This window comes from Ceratotherium simum, chromosome 13 (genome assembly GCF_057802395.1).
Source record: "Ceratotherium simum simum isolate JZ-2026a chromosome 13, ASM5780239v1, whole genome shotgun sequence".
In the NCBI taxonomy this organism is placed as follows: domain Eukaryota; kingdom Metazoa; phylum Chordata; class Mammalia; order Perissodactyla; family Rhinocerotidae; genus Ceratotherium; species Ceratotherium simum.
In genome coordinates this window covers 55,084,665-55,109,733 of record NC_141912.1, presented here as the reverse complement: position 1 = coordinate 55,109,733, position 25,069 = coordinate 55,084,665, and the positions used below count along the sequence as shown (strand labels likewise).

The 25,069-nt window shown below is 35.4% G+C and overlaps 1 protein-coding gene across 1 annotated transcript in view; it reads left to right on the top strand.

Moving 5' to 3' along the window:
* COL21A1 (collagen type XXI alpha 1 chain) overlaps positions 1 to 25,069 on the top strand; it is a 165,119-nt gene that overhangs the window by 90,327 nt on the left and 49,723 nt on the right. The window contains exons 11-16 of the mRNA XM_087438735.1: positions 526 to 579; positions 671 to 724; positions 15,608 to 15,661; positions 16,136 to 16,190; positions 16,808 to 16,860; positions 16,984 to 17,037. Of these exons, the coding sequence (XP_087294861.1) occupies positions 526 to 579; positions 671 to 724; positions 15,608 to 15,661; positions 16,136 to 16,190; positions 16,808 to 16,860; positions 16,984 to 17,037 (324 nt within the window). The remainder of the gene's footprint in view (positions 1 to 525; positions 580 to 670; positions 725 to 15,607; positions 15,662 to 16,135; positions 16,191 to 16,807; positions 16,861 to 16,983; positions 17,038 to 25,069) is intronic.

Here is a 25,069-nt window from a genome sequence, read left to right as displayed (position 1 = left end):
AACATCAGCAGCTTTCTAAAATGAGCAATCCAAAGGCTGTTACAGGCTTACTCTGGAGAGTAACATTCATCAAGGTTTAATTTATTCCAGAGATTAACTCGGATGGCCATTAATCAGGTAGTTTAAAAATGTTTTACATTTGTTTAATCCTGTAGTCTTAGTGTTTTTCTCTCACACGTGTTGAATATGTTTCTAACGTGCAGAACATATCTTTAGGAGCTGTGAACACTGGCTCTGAGTTTCCATTCCCAAGCCTTCCTTTTAATTGAAGCGTTTCTGGGTATTTTTATTAGCCTAGAGATATTTAAGACCTTTTCCCTATACATTTTTTTAAGGATTTCCTAAAGACTGAAGGATATGAGTTCCTTATTAAGCACTTGACACTTTGCTCTTTTGGTTTCTTAAGCCGTCACTAAGTGAAGTCTTAGGTGTCAGAAACTTGAGACAGGAGTAAATCCTGAAATGGAGGGCTGTTCTTTGTGAATATGATGAAACATTAATTATTTCTTATTTTCTTTTCTTTAGGGATATCAGGGAATTGCAGGATCCCCAGGTGTTCCAGGATCCCCAGGAATACAAGTATGTGATCCGTTTATACACATTTTAGAAATACCTTTTCTAGTGAATGAAAAAACATAATTAACAGAATTTTATTTTGTGGTTAATTTAGGGAGCACGAGGACCACCGGGTTACAAAGGAGAACCAGGGAGAGATGGTGAAAAGGTAAACAAACAAAACAAAAATGTGTTCAGTTGTTTTAGTCACTCGAAGAAGACAAACAATAATATCAATAGTGTTCATCTTGGTGAATTCCAAGATATGTCGGCTCAGAAATTTGTCAATTGCGGTTGGCTAATAAAGCTCACAGAAGTCTTTTATCACCAGATGAAAGTGGTCATACTGCAGATAGAACAGATATTGGCATTGCCCTGATGCTGTGTTCTCTCCCTGTGGCTAAACTCTGTGGGGAGCTACCTTCTTAGAGTGGAGAGAATTATGTGAATGGAATGTGTCCCCGTGTTAGCCACAGATAGCCCAATACCCACAGGTCTGTCTCCATAATAGATACCTATCTGGCAGCTGGCCTATTGGCTTAGCATTACTGGACTTCTCCCTTAGGGCTTCAATGAGTAGAGACAACGTTTGTATTGCTGACTCTCCTTTTTCACAGCTCTGAGATTTGTCAAGCTTTCTGTTGAAGTACATATTCTTTAAATATGCTCGATATGTTAATACCTCCCCATGGATCCAATCAAGGCCTACTGGCCCTGATACCTGGTCCACATCCAAGATGCCCACTTGTATTTTCTCAGTTCCCCATGTTGATCTGTTAGCTTAATTCCTAAAGCACAATGTTCTTTGAAGGCATTTTGCTGTTTGCTCCTGATAAAAAACCTGTACTAATTTTTTAACTACGATCCTCGCAAAACTATGACCTTTTTAAAATAATGTGCACAGCATTTACATCTGAGAAACACTGATCTAGACTATATCCATTTTATGTTTTTATGGTTGCTAATGTTGCTTTCAAGCTATTTGATCTTGGACGAGTTACTTAATGTCTGTGAAACTTATTTTCTTCATTGACACAATGGGGATTTCTTTATAGGTTTATTTTGAAGATTAAATGAGTTAATATATGCAAAATAATATGGTTCCTGTTACATGATTTTTCTTAAATAAATGGTTATTGTTTTGTTATTATGTTTTGTTCATCAAGTAGCATGATTGTAGTTGAGATGTAGCATAGGGTGGGCTGGCATGTGTCATGGCAAGACATGGATTAGAGTGTCACCAGAGCAAACAGGAGGGTCAGTGACTGGAAAAGAAACAGAGAAGATAGAATAGGTCAGGGCAGCTTTATAATACGGGGAGAGTTAGAGGAAGTAGAGCAGCAGCACTAGTCTATACAATTCCTGAAGAAGTAGTATAAAATCCATTTGTCTACTGAGTGGTCCTGGGCCCCCATGAGTCTTTTTAGCTGCTAAGCAATCTCTGCCTGTTTTAAATGATGGAGGAATCTTAAAAAATGATAGGGAGCAGACCAGGCCCACAGGAATGGGAGATGTCTTATATTTTCATGCTCTGGGGATGTCATGAGAGACAGCCTGACCTCCTCCCGGTGAACGAGGGATTCCACTGGGAAGGTGAGCATACCTGTTCTGATGAGACCATGTGCCAGGCACCTCACTTACATTCTAGTTTACAGGATTATTGCTGTTTCTTTAACATTCTTACAAGTAGCCTGATTTTTGGGGTGGGGGGAATGTATAAAAATATGCATGTATGGATGAATGTATCTGTGAATATGGATGAATGAATAAATTTATTTATTTTTCACTTTACTTGGGTTTTAGAGACCAAATATGAAGAGGAAACTTTTTATTCATTTTTAAAGAACTGGAATAAATTTCCCTGGGAATAGATGTGCCTGTTGGGCCAGGGGAAGAACACTTCTAAGTTCTTTTGGCTGATCTAATATTTAAATTGACCCAAGACAGATTAACAAGAGGAAAAAAAAAACAAATTTAGTTCATATGTACAGAGGTCTCATAGAAATGGGACCTGAAGAAATGACCAAAGCAAAGCGTCTTACACTTTTTAGACAAACAATAAATTTGTGAGGAAGACAAGACAGAGAAACTTAGGCTTTGGGTACTTAATTAGTGAAGAATCTAAGCAGGGTTTATTTACACAGCCTTCTTGGCCCTGAATTCCCTGTCTCTGGTGATAAGGATGTCTCTCTACCTTCTGGTACAGGGAAGGTACCTTTCACATGGAAGATTTATTTCCTCCTTTCAGGGAGACAGAGAGAGGAGGGTCAGAGTGCCCTTTTTGCACCAGGTGTTTTCTCAAGTAAATTTAATTCAAAATAATCGATATGTCACTGTGGTATATTTTGCAGTGGCCTGCTCTGAGCCCCAACATGCCTTATTTAAAAATAAAGGAATAATAATAATTCTATTAATCACATCTTAGACTAACTGCTCTATTGTTTGGGGTCACTGTGCTGTCTTTGAAATAGATGTATGTGAATTTTACAAAGCCATACATTCTATTGAATAAGATAAGATAAGAAGATGTATGTTTATGCAAAGGTCTCTGTTTTTAGTCCAGTCATGATTTCGTTCAGAATTGGTTGTTTTCTGAAATTCATTGTTTGGGCATAAGTCATTGTGGGCCTAAAATCACCATGTGCTACCATCTATGTTCCTGCCTCACATTCTCTGTTACTTCAGAGAATTCTTTATTTAGAGTTAAAATAATTTAATAAGTTAGTTAAAGACTTTCCTTTGGTTATTTCTCTACAATGTGGTTCCTTGATTTTCAGAAATGTTAATGTTAAAAAATATACTCCTGAGATGGCCTTGACTTGTGGCAGTGCAGGTATTACACAGTGGCCTTTGGGAGACTGTTCCATATAATATTGCTCTCCATTAGGATATTTTCCTGGTATAATTTCCATTTGGTAGATTTCCTCTGACAACTCTCAGAGTAGGGGTTTCCACTTAAGATAATTAAAATTAGATGCACTTTTTTGCTGACTTGAACATTTGTTCTTCACACTTCAGGCAATCAAATGTGTGTAGATTTTGCAGGTTTTTTCTCTGAATTTACAAAATCGAAAGGAACACATCCACCAAATGGTCTTCAATCAGTAACTCATTTTATAACATGCTTTGAAGCTATTTGGGAATCTGAGAATACTTTAAATGCCTCAAAACACTTCCTCAACCTTAAGGAAACCTAATATATTTAAATTGTGTGGAGAAATATATTTTGTTAAAACTTATATTAGGCTGTGTTAGTTAATTGATATGTATTTACGGGTTTTCGAATTGTGTATGAAACTTTTTTATGGCAAATTCAATTTCGGACACGTAGGAAGTATTAATAACTTATTTTTTTAACCTATCCAGACTTTGTACAAACTCATCACTTGGTTTTTCTGGGTTTAAGAAATACGTTTATTATATCTAAGATATCATTATGGAACAAATTGTACATTTTGTTTAATTTATTTGTTAGAGCATGTAACATTTAAATGGTTCTTTTAAGGCCTCACTTTCCCATTGTTCTCAGCATCCATTCCAGAGTATCACGTGACGAGTGAGACTTCCTACTTAACTAAGTCCTTTACTTTCATTATCTGGGCTTCCAAAGTCAAAAGACTAAGTGATGTTATAGTGATTTCTATTATAACATCAGTCATAATCAAGAAACTCCAATACAGTCATGCACTGCTTACCAACGGGGATACGTTCTGAGAAATACGTTGTTAGGCAACTTCGTCATCGTGCAAACATTCTAGAGTGTACTTACACACACCTAGATAATATAGCCTACTACACACCTAGGCTATATGGCACTAATCTTATGGGACCACCATTGTGTGTACGGTCCATTGTTGACCAAAACGTTGTTATGTGGAACATGACGGTGTATATGTTGAGAGAACAGTAACAAAGGACCAAGCTAAAAGGGGTGTTATGGAATAATATGTTAAAACTTAATGTGTTAGTGGTTTTACTTCTTGCAGTGTTCCTGAAGTCAAAAAACAGTTTAAAAAATTAAAACAAAGCCAATAGTGACATAGGAAGGAGAAATAGAACTGGCTTAGCAAAGTTGCCACTTTTTTCTGCTTTCTCAAAAAGGGAGAGTCATCACCCAGGTAGCTTTCTGACAGCACCACAGCCCAAACACCGGGGTGTGTGTGTATGTGTGTGTGTGTGTGTGTTGCAGGGAGGGGAGAGGGAGGCTTAAGCTGTTACAGGTTACAGGCTGGGCTCTGAGTTCAGACTGCTTAACTCCCTAGTCATGCCTCTTAATCTCTTTAAACCTGGTTTTCAAAATCTGGAAAGTGGGACTATAGTATTACTTCATAGCCTTTTTGTGAAGATTAAATGAGGCCAGGCATGTGCTTGGCCAAAATTGAGCACTATAAATTAACGATGATCATGATGGTGATGATTTGCTTATTGGGACCACCATTCTGCTGGTTACCTAGGGTAAAAGTTTTGGAAATACGGTGGGTTTATCCTTTATCATTTCTCTAAATATTGAAGTGCCCCATCTGAAGCAATCAGACAGGAATTCCCTAAACTTCTTCCCACTACGTCTACCCTCTTACCTGTGTATGTACCTATATTCTGCCTTCTCTCCTGTTAATGTGGATGAACTGTCCATATATAATGCCCAACCCTCCTCTTGTGCTGTAGAGCCCATCCTTCTCCATTACTTTGTGTTATTAATTAGCTCTTCTCTTCTGTATCATTAGTGTTTTCTTTGCTGGTTAAATTTTCCCAGTAGCCTACAGGATGACTCATCCGAAGCCAACCAAACTAAACCCCCTTCCCCCACCTTATAGCCTTTTTAGCTACCCCCCCATTTCTGTTTCCATCACAGTATAAATCTGCCTTTACTCTCTCTGCATTTTCTCACTTCTCTGTTTCTTTAACCCACTTCAGTAGGACGTCCATCCCAACTTTCTGCTGCATATTGAGATCACCAATGGCTACCATCTTTGAAATCCAGTAGTCAATGTTTTTTGTTTATCTCTGCTTATCTTGCTGTATGTCTCAGCAGCATTTGACACAAATGAGTCCTTAATAGAGTCTATATTATCATAGTATTAAATATAAACTTATATGAATATAAATTTATGTATTAAATATGTAAATATACATATTGGTGGTGAGTATAGCAATGATTAATATATTTATAGTTACAATTAATAAATAATAAAATATTATTAAATAAATACATATTACAAATACATTAATAAATAAGTACACACTGTTAAATAACAAAAATTCAACTAAGTAAATTTTAAAGATCTAATTGCCTTTATTGAATGGTTCATGAATCAGGCAGCATCGCATCTAGTGAGCAGAAAGGAGCTCCGTCGAGCTGCAGAGAGGGAGTGGAAAAAAGGAAATTATTATCAAAGAATGCATTGTTCTAGGCAAGATTGCCCTCCGAAGTGGAACAGAAGGGATCTATCAGTGGATGGCCTCCTAGTGCTGACCAGGAAATTCCAAGTTGGCTGGTTCAAGGTCACATTCCTGGGGAAGGTTGAAATTGTAATTAGGTTAGGTATTAGGTCTTGGTTTGCTGCCATGGGGCCTACCGTAAGTGACTCAATTTGGGGCCTGTTGTCTCTTTTTTTAGCAACACGTATATAGATACTTTGTTTTCTAATAAAATATTTTGCTTCATCTGTATCTGGAGAAACTGTGGAATTGTTGTTACAACCAGGGGTTCTACATTTTATGGAAGGAGTGGTACCACATTTTCCTTCTTTCCTACATCCTTTCCTCAGAGGCTTTTCTTCCAAAGCAGCACTAGCTGTGCCCTCCCTAAATATTCTCTGAAGTCAGGGTTTGTTGAGTGTCCCTCCTGTACATACGGTGCTGACTGATGTGTGCTCATGTTTTCACTACTTCTGTAGATACTTTTGCAAAGTCTTGATTGTTTCCTGATCTTTCAGCCTCTTCTCTTTTAAGACTTTGTACTGGATTCAGCATCTTGGTTTATTATAAAGAACCATTATTTCCATGTCCCGCCTCATTTATTGGCTGCTATGCCTCTTTCTGTCTTGTTTTCTTTTTCCCTACTGGCATTATTGGGAAACTTACAACTTTTATTGAATTTTTACGGAGTGCTTCATCTTTTCTTGGTTCTGATCTCTATGTCTCATCTTCACTTTGGGTGTACTCTGTTCTGTGGTCACTGAGAAGCTATGCCGGTGGCTCTGTAGTAGAAGGTCAGGAATCTACCGTGTTCCTAGGCCTGAGTAGTCCAGTGGTGATCCCCAAAGCCAAGGGGGTTGCCCATCATTGTGTTACAGTGAGGAACCATTTTAATAGATTTAAACAGTTCCCAATGAGTCATTACTGCCTGAGCCTGAGTAAGACTTAGCATTTGTTTTTATCTGAGAGAAGAAACAACTAAGATGTGTAAGGCTTTTGATGTATTGGCTGCTTGAAGGCTTTTACTATTGTGTGTACATTTTTCTGTTTTATTTTTAGACATTGTGCATCAGTATTATCCATATGCATTCCTTATCACATACAGTTCTCACAAAAAGGCCAATGAGCTTAGTAGAGTAAGTCATACTATGCCTATTTTACATTAATTGTGAAATAAATTATCCCTATTTTACAGTTTGGAAAACTGAGAAATGAAGAATTTAAATCATTTGTCTTAAGTTACTTAAGGATCAGGGGGTTGAAATAAACTGTCTTGATCTCAGTCTGGCTTTCTTTTCACTATAGTTTTTTGCTTTGGCCAGAATAGTTTTTAACAGTGTGATTTGTTCCTCTTTCACTCTATTGCCTGCACTGTGAGAAGAATCCCTGAATGCCTGTCAGTAACCAAGTAGGTAGGAGGAGGAGAGAGCTGGATGAATGACTTTAGGTTGTGCTGATTACGCTGTGAGAGAGGATTCAGGGTCTCCATCTCTCTCAAGGGAAGTGGGATACTTCACTATAGATCATAGATCATAAAACTTTTAAATTGCAAAATCTTTGCTGTAAAAGACTTTGGGGCATGTAGTCCCATGCATATGAATGAATTATATGCCTATGCTACTGAACAAAGCATTATGTGCATTTAAAGCATGTACACCAAGAAATTTTAAAAGAATAAGATTTAAAAATACTAGTTTTTATTCTCTCTCTCTACTCAAATAAATAATCTTGACCTGACTTTGGAGACTATGACTCTAGATCAATTTATGAGATAGACAGGTTCATCAAAGGCATATTCATCAGTCATGAAAGCTTTGGAGGCATCTTGTGGGAAATGGAACCATTTTACTGTAAATCTTGAATTGTCTTTGATTCTAATCTCTTGTAAGCTTGGATGGAACCAAGAATGTGACTCCTCAAAATAATTGTTTTATTGAAATTTTCTTGGAGGACTCATGAATATTTATCATATTTTAGAAAATAAAAATATTTTGTATATTCAGCAAATTATCATTAATCACAAGCAAGGTATCAGCTGGGATAGAGTAGGTTATGCTGCAATAGCAAACATATTCCAAATGCCTATGGCTTAAAACAGAAAAGCTTTATTGCTCATCAAACTACACATTTGTGAGCAGCAGTGAGGGGTCCCCCATTGTCCTCACATGGAGACTCAGGCTAACAGAAGTTTCACCATCTAGATTATAACGGATTAGAGTAGCAGGTGCATGGAGAATCAAACAGTGGCTTCCATTAAATCACTTCCATTCATCTTTAGTTAACCAGAGCAAATTTTATAAACCACATCAACTTCAAGAGTCAGGAAAGTGTGATTCCCCCAAATGCTTGGAAGTAGAGAGAATCTGGATATTGATAAATAGTGGTCATATCTACTAAGAAAAATAGGAATGAATCAAGAATGGATTTTTTTCCTCAAAGAGGTTGGGATCTAATAAAGCACATAACACATACAAAGTAACTGTATTTCAAGATAGTCATTATTAAGTGCCAAAGAAGAGAGTTGAATAAAATTCTTTAGGAGTTTAACGAAAAGTTGGAAATTCAAAAAGACTTCGTGAAAGAAACTGTCAGCAGGAAGTTAATCAAGCTACACAGTATAGATGCTATTCCTGTCCAATTTAAGAAATCTGTAACTTAGGGATGTTGTGGTTCTTTATTATCCTTTGTGTGTGTGTGTATTATCAAGAAGACTGTAATGAACATCTCAGTATATATTTCTCAGTAAATTTTTCTGAATATATCCGTAGGAAAATTTCCCAGAAGTAGAATTGATTATAGGATCAAAGAGTTAAATTCATAATTCAACTTTGATACAAATCGCCTATTTACCTTCCAGAAAGTTTGTACTCCCCCTACAAGTGTGTGAAAATATCTTTTCTCACACTCTTATCAGTGCTGAGTTGCATTCAAGTTTCTAATTTTCACTAGTATAAGTTAAAAATGGTATTTGTTTTATTTGCATTTCTTTGTTAGTGAGTAAGGTGAAGTACCTTGTCATGTGATTTTTGGGCACATTGGATTTTCTCTGTAATTTGCTTTTTATTTATATTCTTTTTTTTCCCACTGGGCTGTTCATCTTTTAAAAATTGATTTTTATATGCATTTCATAAATTGTGTCAAAATATTATTTCTAGCTTATGTGTTTTGACTTGGTTTTTGGAATTCTGGCCATACAGAAAATTTAAATTTTTATGTATACATAGATTTTTTTTCCTCCTATGTTTGTGTCTGTACAGAAAGTTTCTACATTCTAACACTTTGAATATAATTACTTGTGATTTTATTTTTAGAATTTTATTATTTTGTATTTTAACCTTTAAAATTTTGATGTTTGGAGTAAAGTTAGATGAGCATTCATATTTTTCCCTCTCCTTTCCTAAATGGATAGCCAGTTGCCACAACAATATGGAATATCACTTTTTTCTCCATTTAATTGAAAAACCATCATTATTGCTAAATTTCCATTTTTATTTGGGTCTGGTGTTTTTGGCTTTCCATTTTGTTCCATTTATCTGTCTACATCCTCTCCACTGCCAAATTGTTTTAATTATTGTCACTTCATAATATGATTTAATATTGGCAGGGCTGGTCCTTCCCCATTATGCTTTATAATCAAAATTTTCCTGGCTATTCTTGTGTGCTTCTTTTTCCAGATAAAGCTCAGTGTCTTTTCTTCAATTTTTTAGAAGTTCCTATTCATATTTTAATTAGGATTGCTTTGAATTTATGGGTTAATTTTAGAATCATTGACATAATTTCAATCCTGAGTTTTCCTTTTCAAGGATTTATCTTTTTATTTTATTTCAGGCTTGAAACTCAATGGAATAATAAAGGTTTTTTTTTTGTATTGGTCCATAATATTACCTAAGTTTATATGTAGGCATTTTTTTTTTTTTTGTGAGGAAGATCAGCCCTGAGCTAACATCCATGCCAATCCTCCTATTTTTGCTGAGGAAGACTGGCCCTGAGCTAACATCCATACCCATCTTCCTCCACTTTATGTGGGATGCCACCACAGCATGGCCTGACAGGCGGTGCATTGGTGCGCGCCTGGGATGGGAATGCGGGCCGCCAGGCCCGGAGCGCGCACACTCAACCGCTCCGCCAGGGGGCCGGCCCCATATATATGTAGGCATTTTTACCTCTTTTATTCCTATTATAATTGGAACTTTATCATCAATATATTTTTATATTGGTTATTGTTTACATATAAAAAACTATTTTTGTATATTAATTTTTTAAAAAAGCAATTAACTGATTTATTAATTATTGTAAGATATTAGGTATATTGGCATATTAGATGTATATTTATAAATAAAGATGATTTGTATTCTCCCTTCTAGTTTTTACCTCTCTTATTTATATATTTTGTCTAGATTCATGAGTTAGTCAAAACTGGCTAGAAAAACTTTAAAAATACTGGTGATGCTGGGCAACTTTGTTTTCTTTTAAGTTTCAAACTATCACAGTCTCTTTTAGTCTGGGTTTGTGGCTCTTTTGGTAGTATAACTCTCTCAACAGCAAATATATATTTGTAATTTCACATCTTTGACTTTTGATTCCAGCCAATAGCAGCATCTACAATCCTGTTTTAGTCATGGCCCTTTCTACATTAATTAATTATTAATAATAAGTGATATTAATTTATCAGACATCCACTACACTCTTAGTTTCTTTTTCTTGAGCCGTTATGTCCAGTTTAAAAGGATTTATTGGATCCACCTTAATTGATTCAGAAGATTTAAGAATGATGTTTATGGCCACACCCTTGATTTGGACTTTCCCAGAGGCTGAGTTTTAATGGAACTTCTTTTAAAGGCCTTCTCCAGTTTCATTGTTTACCTGTTAGAGATGAGAAAAAAGTTGTATTTCCAATCCCAGTATTTTTGGACTTGGTCTATTCCTTTTAATTACTACTTGCAGACTGGCTAATTCTTTTCTGAGCTCATCTCTTTTATAGTTACTTCTCAAATATAGCCAATACCAATCAATTCATGATACCAACATTCTGTTTTTTCAATTCTTTACCTCTAACTATAAGTTGATTTGATGCATTATTTGCCTTTGCAAGTTATGACAAGCAAAGTTTTTATCAAATATTCACCACTGCGTTATATGAATCACCATTTTTCCAACCTCCAATGATTGATTTTCACTGCTCACTACTCAGCCTCAAAGCCAATGCCATGTATATCTTTTAATATTGTTGTTATGGCAGCCTCCTGTTTCTAGTATACCAATTTTTGTATCAGTTAACTTAGGCTAAGCTGTAGAAAAGTAAGAGATGACCTAATAGCTCAGTGGCCAATACAAGAGCGTTTATTTGTCTTTCACGTTACGTGCACTTTGTGGATAGACTTTGGCTTAACTTTCCACTTCTTTGCTACCCGTTACTTTAAGATCTTGGACATAACTTGGACAAGTATAATGTGTTTGGATCACAGTTTCTTGTGATCTGTATTTTGTAGATATTGTCTTAGTATTTCCCAACCATTTTGCTCACTAAGTTTCTCTGCTCCCCCCTCCCCTTAACTGCTGTATGTTAACATGGATGCCACGCATTTTTATTTTACTTAAAAATCTTGCTTATGCACTTGAGGGTAGCTTTGTCCAGATTTTATGTATTTTTTTGTCCCAATACGGGTGAATATTCCTGGTCGTCTTCTCACATCATCTGAGATTTGTTCATCATCTCCAGTAAATTAAAGTTTGAAGATTGTGTCCTCTATAACCTGTAGCCAGAGAATGGAAGTCTTAGCTGAGACTTGGCTTAACCTTAATAGGGAATCCTGGTTTGCTCCTTTCTTCTGTAGTTTTGTCAAGTAGTCATTGCCCAGTAAATACCATCTTAACAAGAGTGGATCTTAGCCTTGCCTAGCCTTCAACTGATTATCTCAATTCAGTCTTCTAAAGAGTTAGCTCAGATTCTTCTCTTAACTTTAATCCCTTTTCTCTCTCTAGGAACTGTTACCACTGCCTCCTGCCCCAAGCAAAAGGGAAAAAATATATTCAAAAGGTAGTTTTGGTTCTTATATTAGAGTCCACACAGTAGAGGAAAGAAAATCATCTAGTTGTCTTGTTGTGTTTCTTGATCTCTCCCTAAATCTTAGTTTTTTTCTTTTATCCTCTGTTTGGTTAAATTGTTGAACTTTGGAGATAAAAACCCCAGAATGTGTGAACTTTTAGTGGGTCTTCTCTCTCTCTCTGTCACACACATGCACCCCAGATTGGTTTTAATCCTTAGTGGAAAATTAAGGTAGTCAAGGGGAAGCTATTATTCTTGAGAAGGACATTCATTGTAAGCTATAAAAATATTATTCCTATTAAGACTGGAAACAAATTGACCCCCAAAGGCAGTGGCATAAATGAGAAAAACGCTTATTTTTCTCATGTAATAGGTTGTCTGCAAACTCATTCGGGAACTCATGTTTTTCCCTTTTGTTGTTTTAGTCTTCCATAGAGTGTTGTTCTCTTCTACATAGTCAGGGCAACATCACTACTCACTAGTCACTATCTTTTCTGCATTCTAATCTGATGGGATGGAGGAAAGAGAAGTCATAGCAATAACTTACCTATTAATCAACGATGTGGAAATTGCACACCATTGTCCCACAAACATTCTGCTAGCAAAAACCTAGTTGCATGGCCATGCCTAACTGCAAAAGAGACTGGGAAATATAGTCTCTAGTTGGGCAGCTATCTGCCCAGATAAAAGTCTTTTCTGTGGTGGTAAAAAGTAAACAGATTTTTGGATATAACCATCAATCTAGCATAACTTTTATACCAGATAGCCTTATAGATCAATTAAAGGAATCAAAAATAATACAGATAGATCTGAAATATGATATAATTTTTGTTTCTTATTTGCCATTGGTTTTTGTGGGAGAATATTAGGGAATTCCTGGACTTTTGGCCTTACTTCATTCTCTGTGAAAATTTATCTTATAATGGCTGCTATTCTTTCACTAATGGAAAATCAAGGAGTATTTCTATCTATGGAATAGGTCAGTGTTAAAATTTAAAGTTTTTTTCTTTTTTTTTTACCTTTGGTGAGGAAGATTGTCCCTGAGCTAACATCTGTGCCAATCTTCCTCTATTTTGTATGTGGGATGCTGCCACAGCATGGCTTGATGAGCGGTATGTAGGTCTGTGCCTGGGATCCGAACCCATGAACCCTGGGCCGCTGAAGTAGCGCACATGAACTTAACCACTAGGCCACCGGGCTGGCCTCAAAAGTTTTTTTAAACTAAGAAGGCCAGTAGTTTATTGGTCTAGTCAGATAAGTGCATTCTCAGATTTTCCTGCAATCAACCAGAGTGAATCAGGAATGAATTTGGTTCAGCATAATACAGAGCAGGTCATGAATATTGGGCGCCTACTCTAGAGGTCACAGTAACCCTGTCCAGCAGGTTAAAAGCCTCCCATTGGAAAGTGTCTACAGGGACAATTGGAGATTATACACCATGCGTGTACCTTCTCAGTTTGTATCTTCCTTCTCTTGTGTCTGTCCTGCTGTCTCCTGTGATAATGGACTGTTGTGAACCCACCTCCCTAGTGGACAAGATGCCCTCGATGTTACTATTGAAGCATCAATAATTCGCTTGACGAAGATGAAGGGTTGAAAACACACATTAAGTTTCTCTCTCTCTTAAATTCCCATTAAAGTAACAATTAAGGGAATAATAACAATATAAAACCTAACGTGACACAGAGAATGAAAGAGAAGATAACAGCTCCACATTTTTAGAAGCTGAAAAGATCCAAGGAAGCTGAATCCTAAAATGAAAAGTGATATGATTTATATGAGAGACCCTGCCTTTACACACACACTCACGTGTACACAGACATGCACACACATATGCACACACTCTAAAATCTCAGGAAATAGTAATATCAAGCATTTCTGAAAGTGGAGGTGAACTGAAGTTTCTTAGGAAGCTATTGGGTGGTGTGTTCCCCTAAATAAGGGAATAAACACAGATGTAAAGAACAATAAGTCTTTACTGAGACAAATGAGAAGGCTCTAGAAAAGAGACATTAAGGAATCTGAAATTTTGAATTTATTTGAGTATATTTAGAAGTGATTTTTACAATTGGAGATAATTTGGAGCTCAATATTGCAATAAGTTATAGGAAACTAAGCAGTCAACACCCCCCCCCACCCCCCCGGCCCTGAAAAAAAAACCACAAGCAATTTTTTTTTTTTAAAGATTTTATTTATTTATTTTTTCCCCCCAAAGCCCCAGTAGATAGTTGTATGTCATAGTTGCACATCCTTCTAGTTGCTGTATGTGGGACTCGGCCTCAGGATGGACGGAGAAGTGGTGCCTCGGTGCGTGCCCGGGATCCAAACCCGGGCCACCAGCATCGGAGCGCACGCACTTAACCACCAAGCCACGGGGCCGGCCCACAAGCAATTTTTAACTCTAGGGAAAACAAACGTTTGGACAGGAAAAGGCAGGCAATCAGCATATTTATGGCTTAGCTGCGAATCTTAACATTATAAATACTGACTACTGATTTAATCAAAGCTGTAACAGAAGGTTAAGGGGATTTGTCCTTCTTAGAAGTGGAGATGGGAAGAGGGTGTTGGGTGCTGTGAGGGGTTAATCCTCTTCTTTCACAGTGGGAAGGCAATAGATTATGCTAGAAACTGAAAATGTGGTAGTAATGTAACCATGTGGTTTCGTGATTTGAACTCATAGAGATATGGATGCTTAAAGTAAAAATAGTTGCCTTTGGGGGGTTCTATGCCTTAAATCTATGTCCCTCTTTAAAACATGTGAATAAATAACCTTTACAAAAGTTAAGAATTTTAAGAATTACATCAATCATAAATAACTGGTCACATCCTCTTTTTTCCCTACCAGACAAGCTAAGAGTATAATGAATTGTTTGTATGTAGTGTTTTAATTTGTCCAAATCAAAGTGAATCGACCCAAATTTTGCCATGCCAGCCATTGGTCCTCTCTTAACTGTGTCTTCACAATTAAGATTTTGAAGCTAAGACAACAGCACCCAACATTTCCCACAGAACTAAGTATTAAAACTATGTCCACTAAATATCAAGCTGTTGCGATTCTTTTTCATCTCTCCTCTTTTGGAGATAACGCCTTTCATCTTCATAGACACATCTGAATAGATACCTAACTATGAACAATTCTTAAGGTCAGCAATAGAAAAAAAAGGTTCCATGGAGTCCTAGAGTGTTTTGAGACTTTTAGTTCAAGGTCTGTCTTTACTGAGCTGGATGGGACCTCAGAGGATGACTCTCTCCAGAGAATGTTGACACTAAGTCATTTCTATTAACTCCTATGTCTTGCCACTGTAAGAGCCTAAAGATTTTCAGAATAGGTGCTGCTCTCTAAGTCTGCGATCAGGATCGCTGATGAGACTCCCCTAGGCCCCAGATACTTTCCTTCTCTGATCACCAATGAAACCCTAATAAATGAGGATTAATCTTTCACAGAGATAAGGTTTTAATGTAGATCTGCTTTTAACTATTTGCAGATTTATTTCAATGGATTTTGACAAGCGTGAGGTTGAAGAATATATGATGATATTGGTTAGGCTGAATTGTGTTTTCTTTAATTAATTTCAGTTTTATTTTCAGGGTGACCGCGGACTTCCCGGTTTTCCTGGGCTTCATGGAATGCCAGGATCAAAGGTTGAAGAAATCTGGTCTTTTTAAATTCAGCAATGTCATATTTTATTTCAAATTGAAAGTACTTTATGTTACAAATGTGTTATAAATAAATGCTCATATGTAAATTAAAGTATATTAAAGTAATGATTGGATTAAGATTAATATCATAGTTTACATAAAGCTCTTACAAATTTCCTTTAAAATTTTCAGTCATAAATCTTGTAATATTTAAAAATTGATGAGTACATTTTATGGTATAGAAATTCTCTTAACTATGAGCTCTATACTATAGACCCTGTTATAGTACTAACTGTCCTTATTTTTCCTTGTTAAGTCTGGAAAATAGGACTTTTGTAAACAAACTTTTTAATTTCTATTTTATTTTGGTGTTGGTATATTAAACTCCATTGGTTATAATTGGTATTGTTTTTCTTTAATCTATAAGAGAAATATTCATATTTCTCTAAAATTCAATATTTATATTTTGTCTTTTAGGGTGAAATGGGCCCCCATGGAGAAAAAGGATCACCTGGATTTTATGGCAAAAAGGAAAGTATGGATCACAAAACAAAGCATTACATTGAACTTTCAATGTAATGGAAATAGAAAACTTGCATTTCAGTCCCAGCCCACCATTATAACAATTAACTTTGTTCGTGTTTCTCAGAGTTATTCAGAACAATGAAAAAATGGAAAAATAACTGGTGACTGTTATGCATGGTATTCTATAAGAATACACTGTGTTATTGATCATTCTGAACTTGTAAAATATGTACAGAGAGAGATTCCTTGGGAGTGGTAGCTGCTTAACGGCTTGTCTATTGAGAATTGATGTCTTGGGCCTTCCTAATTCTTCACCTTGAAGGAAGATTATACTCTCTGTATATTTAAAATACTCATTGCTTTTTAATTTTGCCAAGATGCAGTGTCTGTGTTTCGATGCTTGTAATAATTCTGCATCCGTCAATATTTTCAATGTCTTATGTTGTGTCTACTTCCCTGGTAAAATAATGCTTTGCCAAAAGTTGCAGAGCCAACACCAGCTGTAATTCCATGAATTCTGTCACTACGTGATGAGGTTAACTTACTTGCCTCTTTGAGTTTGTGTTGGAATTTTAAAACATTATTGTAAGGATTGCTTTTTAAATGTTCGTTTTTTAATACAGGGCGCAAAAGGTGAAAAGGGGAATGCTGGTTTTCCTGGCCTTCCTGGACGTGCTGTGAGTTTGATAGAAAAAGTTCTTGAGTATTTTACTTTAAATAAAAATTATCTTATACTGCCTTCCTTTAAAAAGAAAAATGAGTGCAAAAAATGTATTAAAATACATGTATTTATTTTTCAGGGAGAACCAGGAAGACATGGAAAGGATGGATTAATGGGTAGTCCTGGTTACAAGGTATTTACAAAAAAAAAAAACAAACAACAAAAAAGATTTCTGTAACTTGTGAGTGAAAGTTAGAAAAATGTACTGATATTAGAGTCTGGATATTATGGCATTGGCCTCAAATTAAAGAGCTAAGAGTTGTTTTAGTGTAATTTAAAAATGATACTAAATTTCTTTTGAGTCTATTTTTGATTCTTATGTGTTAGAAATAAAATCCCAGGATATTAGAAGTTGAGCTTCTTTGATAAGCCATTCAGATGGGTTTGTTTGGTGGGTTAGGGGCAAATGTACTTAGCTCTGTCTCCCAAGGAATTAAGGTTTTTGGTGGGAGGGAGCTGTGCCCTTAAGCTTGACAACTTCTTTATCAGTTGTGTGGTATGAGAGAATTAGAGCAAGGGGAACTGCAAAGTGCCAATCATTCACCACCTCTACTCTGCTTCTGTGAGTTTGACTATTTCAGATTCCTCATATAAGTGGGATCATGTAGTATTTGTCATTCTGTGTTTGGCTTATTTCACTTAGCAGCTTCATCCATTTTGTTGCAAATGCCAAGATTTCCTTCTTTTTTGAGGCTGAATAATATTACTGTGCGTGTGTATCTATAACTATCTATATCTCACACTTTATTCATTCATCTGTCCATATTCATCTAAGTTGCTTTCATGTCTTGGCTATTGTGGATAATACTGCAATGAACATGGGAGTGCAGATATTTCTTCAAGATCCTGATTTCCATTCCTTTGGATATATACCCAGAAGTGGGATTTCTGGATCATATAGTAATTCTATTTTTAATTTTTTGAGGAATCTCCATAGTGGCTGCACCAATTTACATTCCTACCAACAGTGCACGAGCGTTCCAATTTCTGCACATCCTCACCAACACTTGCTGTCTTTATTTTTTTATTTGATGATAGCCCCTAGTAGGTGTGAGGTGATATCTCACTGTGGTTTTGACTTGCATTTCCTGATGATTAGTGATGTCAAGCACCTTTTCTATCGTATATTTGTTGGTCATTTGTATGTTTTCTTGGAGAAATGACTATTCAGTTCCTTTGCCCATTTTTTAAATTGGGTTGTTTGGTTTTTTGCTATTGAGTTGTAGGAGTTCCTTATATGTTTTGGATTTTAACCTTTTAACAGATATATGGCTTGCAAATATTTTCTCCCATTCTCTAGGTTGCCTTTTCATTTTGTTGACGGTTTCCTTTGTTGTGCAGAAGCTTTTAAGTTTGATGTAGTCCCACTTGTCTACTTTTGCTTTTGTTGCCTGTGCTTTTGGTTCATGGGTTGAATGAATGAATTTTAGGATTGTTTTTTCTATTTATGTAAAAATGCCACTGAGATTTTGGTAGGGATTACATTGAATCTGTAGATCATTTTGGGTAGTATGGAAATTTTAACAATGTAAAGTGTTCCAATCCATGAATTAGGGATGTCTTTCCATTTATTTGTTTCTTCTTTAATTTCTTTCATCAGTGTTTTGTAGTTTTTACTTCCTTGGTTTAGTTTATTCATGAGTATTTTATTATTATTATCATCATTATCATTATTATTATTGCTGAGGAAGATTCACCCTGAGCTAACTTCTGTGCCAATCTTCCTCTATTTTGTATGTGGGTCGCTGCCACAGTGTGGCCACCAACAAGTGGTGTGGGTCCATGCCCGGGACATGGGTCGCCGGAGCAGAGCATGCGGAACTTAACCGCTGGGTCACAGGACTGGCCCCGAAGTATTTTATTATTTTTGATGCTATTAGAAATAGGATTTTTTTCTTAATTTCTTTTTTTGATAGTTTGTTGTTAGCATATAAAACTGCAACTGATTTTTGTATATTCAGTTTGTATCTGGCAACTTTACTGAATTCATTTATTAGTTTTAACAGATTTTTGGTGGAGTCTTGAGGGTTTCCATGTATAAGAACATGTCACATATAAACAGAGACAATTTGACTTCTTCCTTTCCAGTTTGGATGTCTTTTATTTCTTTTTCTTGATTAATTGCTCTGACTGATACTTCCAGTACTATGTTGAATAGAAGTGGCAAGAGTGGGCATCCTTGGTTTATTCCTGATCTTAGAGGAAAAGCTTTCAGTTTTCCACCATTTAGTGTGATGTTAGCTGTGGGCTGTGTGGTCTTTATTGGGTTGAGGTAAGTTCCTTCTATACCTAATTTTTTGAGAGTTTTAATCATGAAATGGTGTTGAATTTTGTCAAATGCTTTTTCTGCATCTATTGAGATGATCATGTGATTTTTATCTTCATTCTGTTAAGGTGGTGTGTCACATTGATTTGCATATATTGAACCATCTTTGCATCCCAGGAATAAATCCCACTTGATCATTGTATGTGATCCTTTTAATCTGCTATTGAATTTAGTTTGCTGGTATTTGTTGATTTTTGCATGTATGTTCAACAAGGATATCAGCCTGTAGTTTTCTTTTCTTGTGGTGTTTTGTTTGGCTTTAATATCAGGCTGATACTGGCCTCATAAAATGAGTTTGGAAGTGTTCTCTTTTCTTCTATTTTTTGGAAGACTTTTAAGAACGATTGGCATTAATTCTTTTTTAAATGTTTGGTGGAATTTACCTGTGAAGTCATCTGGTCCTGGGACTTTATTGGGAGGTTTTTGATTACTGTTTCAATCTCCTTATTTGTTATTGATCTGTTCAGGCTTTCAGTTTCTTCTGAATTCGGTCTTGGTAGGTTTTATGTTTTTGGGAATTTATCCATTTCTTCCAGTTTGTCCAATTTGTTGGCATGTAATTATTCATAATAGCTCCTTATGATCTTTTTTAAAAATTTCTGTGGCATCAATTGTAATGTCTCCTCTTTTGTTTCTGATTTTATTTATTTGAGTCTTCTCTCTTTTCTTCTTAGTTAGCCTAGCTAAGGATTTGTCCATTTTTTTTTTATCTTGTCAAAGAACCAACTCTAGCTTTGTCTATTTTTTCTATTCTCCATTTATTTTTGCTCTAATCTTAATTATTTCCTTCCTTCTGTTAACTTTGGACTTAGTTGGTTCTTCTTTTTCTAGTTCCTTGCTCTTTTTGATATTAATCTGGGTAGCATGTTCGCATGCACATACCCACAAGTATAAACCTGAGTTCACTCCTTTTTAACAGCTTTATTGATAAGTTTACCCACTTAATGAGTACAATTCAATGGTTTTTAGTATATTTACTAAAAGAGTTATTCAACCATCACTGCAATCTAATTGTAGAACATTTTCATTACCTCAAAAAGAAACCCTGTACCCATTAGCAGTCACTCCCTATTTCCTCCCAGCCACTATCCCTCAGCTTCCGGCCCTACCCAACTTCTAATCTACTTTTTTGTTTCTAAGGATTTACCCATTCTGGACATTTCATATAAATAGAATCATAAAATATGTGGTCTTTCATAGCTAACCTCTTTTACTTACCACAACATTTTTGAGGTTCATCTATGTTTTGGCCTGTATCAGTGCTTTACTCCTTTTTATTGCTGATAATATTTCATTGTATGAAAATGTCACATTTTATTTATTCATTCCTCAGTTGATGGACATTTGTGTTGTTTATATTCTTTGGCTGTTATACATAGTGCTGTTATGAATATTTGTGTACAAGTTTTGCATGAACGTATATGTTTTTATTTCTCTTGGGTATATTCCTAGTAGTGGATTTGCTGGAGCATCTAACTATGTTTAATAGGGGCCGGCCCGTGGCTTAGTGGTTAAGTGTGTGCGCTCCACTACTGGTGGCCCGGGTTCGGATCCCGGGCGCGCACTGATGCACCGCTTCCCCGGCCATGCTGAGGCCACGGCCCACATACAGCAACTAAACGGATGTGCAACTATGACATACAACTATCTACTGGGGCTTTGGGGAACAAAAAAAGGAGGAAGATTGGCAATAGATGTTAGCTCAGAGCCGGTCTTCCTCAGCAAAATGAGGAGGATTAGCATGGATGTTAGCTCAGGGCTGATCTTCCTCACAAAAAAAATTAAAAAAAAAAAAACAAAAACGATGTTTAATATTTTAAGGTCATTTCACCTTGATATTTGCTTTCTTGATAGGTTCATACTACCCTTCATATTTAACCTTGGTTATGTCTCCCACGTTCTAATTAGTGTGGGTCTCCTAAAAATAATTAGATTCATTCTTTCTTGTCTATTTGTAATTTTTTGCTGGAATCATTTGCAATTTTTTAAAAAGCCTAGTTAATTTTTTTTTAAAAATAGACTTTATTTTTTAGAGCAGTTTTAGATTGACAGTAAAACCAAGTGGAAAGTACAGAGTGTTTCCGTATACCCCCTGCCCCACCCCCAACACAGCTTCCCCTACGATCAACTTCCCACACCAGAGTGGTACGCGTGTTACAATTAATGAACCAGAGTTGATGCATCATTATCACTCAAAGTCTATAGTTTACATTAGGGTTTGCTTTTGGTATTGTACATTCTGTGGGTTTGGACAAATATATAATGATATGTATCCACCATTATAGTATCATACAGAATAGTTTCACTGCCCTAAAAATCCTCTGTGCTCTGCATATTCAGCCTTCCTTCCACCTAACCTCTGGAAACCCCGATTATTTTACTATCTTCATAGTATTTACTTTTCCAGAATGTCATATAGTTGGAATCATACAGTATGTAGTCTTTTCAGATTGGCTTCTTTAACTTAGTAATATGCTTTTAAGGTTCCTCCATGTCTTTTCGTGGCTTGAAAGCTCATTTCTTTTTAGTACTGAATAATATTCTTTTGTCTGAATATTCCAGTTTATATTTCCTTTTTGGAATCTTTGAATAATGAATCATACTTGATTTTTTTCTGACCTTTTTAAAACCTATTTTCTTCTTCCTATCCAGCTTTCTGTTTTAAAGTTTTTAAATCCTACAGAAAATTGAATTACATAAATATATGAATATTTATTTCTATAATGTTTTTTTTGTCAAACTACTGGGAAGTAAATTGTAGACACTGTGCATTTCTCTCCTCAACCCTTAAGCTGTATCTCCTAAGAATTCTTTATATTGTATTATGACACCCAAGAGATTTAATATCAATACAATAATGTTTTCTAATATGAGCCCGTATTCAAATTTTTTCAATTGTACAAAAAATGTCCTAAATAGCTATTGTTCTAAACACCTGGATACTATCAAGATTTGTGCATTGCATTTGGTGGTGTGTTAGGGTTCTCTAGGGAAACAAAACCAATAGGATGCATGGACGTGTGTGTGTTTGTGTGCTTATATATAGTATTTATAATATATATGTCAAATATAAAAATATATTTATATGTATCACATATATCAAATATATAAATATTTATATTTTTGTGTGTGTATATATTTTACGGGTATATATATATATAGAGAGAGAGAGAGAGAGAGAGACATTGAGATTCATTCATTCGAATGAATTGTCTTGCGCAATTATGGAGAGTCTGCTTTCTGTCACTATAGTTTTGCCAGTCTTATAATTTCAATTAAATATAATCATACAGTATTTAGTCATTGGATATATGACAGTTGGTTTTTTCATTCATCAGTTGATGAACATTTGAATTGTTTCCTATATTTGGCATTTATGAATAATGTTGATATGAATATTCTCATACACATCCGAGTTGGACATATTTTCATTTCTCTTGGATTGATACCTAGTAGAATCACTGGACTGTATGGGGAGTGTATATTTAACTTCTTAAAAAACTACCAAACTATTTTCCAAAGTGGTTGCATTCTTCTCTATTTCCATCAGTAATTCCGGAGAATTCCAGTTTTATCACATCCTGCCAACAGTGAATGTTATCACCTTTTTTTATATTTTAGCTATTTTAGTTGGTGTGTAATGTTTATCTCATTGTGGTTTTAATTTTGCCTTCTCTGATGACTGACAGTGTTGACATCTTTTGATGGCCTTGTTGGCCATTTGTATGTGTACTTTTGTGAAGTGTCTATTCAAAACATTTGACCATTTAAAAAAATTGGGTTGTTTGTCTTCTTATTAATGAGTTGGAAGAGTTCTTTATATATTCTGGATATAAGTCCTTTATCAGATATGTGTTTGCAAGTATTTTCTTCCAGTCTTTGGATTGCCTTTTCATTTTCTTAATGGTGTGTGTTTTGAAAGGAAAAAGTTTTTAATCTGGATGAAGTCCAATTTCTTAAACTTTTTTATGGTTCATGCCTTTTGTGTCCTATTTAAGAATCTTTCCCTAACTTCAGGTTATAAGATTTTTCTCCCACCTTTTCTTCTAAAAGAAAAAAAATTTAACTTTTCCAAACACATATTTAGAACATTATACTCTCTAAAATTTTATCATCTTAGCTTACAAATTTAGGTCTATGATCCATTTTGATGATTTTAATTTCTATGTATGGTGTGAGGTAAAAGTCAAGGTTCATTTTTTTTTTTTTTTTTCTATTTGGAGACCCAGTTATTCCAGCACCATTTATTGAAAAGACTGTCATTTCCCATTGAATTACATGAGCATTTTTGCCAAATTTCAATTGATCAATATATTTGTGAAACTATTTTTGGACCCTCTATTCTGTTCCGCTAATCTATACCTCTGTCCTTTCATCAACAACACACTCTCCTGATTACCATAGCTTTAAAATAAGTCTTGAAATCAGGTAGTGTCAGTATCTAAACTTGTTTTTCTTTTTTTAAGTTGTAATGGATAGTCTAGTTACCTATAAAGTCCATATAAGCTTTAGTATCAGTCTGGAAATTTTTACAGAAAGCTGTCTTAGGTTTGTTAAATAAACTTTTTAGTTTGGAATAATTTTACATTTACAAAAAAGTTGTAGATCTATTTGAGAGAGTTCCCTTGTATGCTTTACCCAGTTTTTCCTGATGTTAACATCTTATATTACTATAATATTTTGTCAAGACTGCGAAATCAATATTGGCACATTTCTGTAAACTGAACTCTATACTTTATTTGGGTTTCATTAGTTTTTCCACTAATGTCCTTTTTCTGTTCCAGGATCCAATCCAGGATATATGACATTGCATTTTTTTAAATCGTGTCTCCTTAGTTTCCTCTAATCTGTGATAATTTATCAGTCTTGTTTTTCATGACTTAGCCAGTTTCGAAGAGGGTTGATTACGTATTTCGTAGAATATCACTCAATTTCGGTTTGTCTGATGTTTTCCTCATGATTAGATTGGAATTATGGTTTTTTTGTAGGGGGGGGAGGATAACACAGAGGTGAAGTGCCCTTTTCATTATATCAGAGAGTATATACTATCCGCATGGCTTATCATTGGTTATATTAACCTTGATCCCTTGGTTATGGTAGTATTTGTCAGGTTTCTCCACTGTGAAGTTATTACTTTTTTCTTTCCACCTTCTCTTTGGAAGTGAGTCACCAAGTCCAACCCCTACTCAAGATGGAGGGGTGGAGGGTGGGATTAAGCTCCAACTCTTAGAGGAGAGAGTATATACATATCTTTACATTTATTGGGGGAGAATTGTAGTTGTAACGATATTGAGTCTTCCAATCCGTGAACATGGTATATCATTTCACTTACGTAGGTTTTCTTTAATTTATCTCAGCAATGTTTTGTAGTTTTCAGTGTACAGATCTTGTATGTCTTTTGTTAAATTCATACCCAAGTATTTTATTTTTTTTAATACTCTTGTGAATAGATTAAAAAAATTTTTGTTGTTGTTGCTAGTATGTGAAAAATACAATTAGTTTTAGTGTGTTAATCTTATATCCTTCAATGTTGCTAAATTCAGTTATTGGTTCCCGCAACTTTCTCTGTAAATTCCTTACGTTTTTCTGCATGAATGATCATATTGTCTGCAAATAAAGATGATTTTCTTCTTCTATACTAATTTATATAACTTTTCTTTATTTTATTAGTTTTATTGTACTGACCAGGGTCTCCAATACAATATTGAATAGAAATGGTGACAATGTGCATTCTTGCCTTGTGTCTGATCTTAGGTAGAGAGCATTCAGTCTTTCACCAGTAAGTATTTGTTGTTGGTTTTACACAGACATCTTTCATCAGGTTGAAGAAATTCCTTTT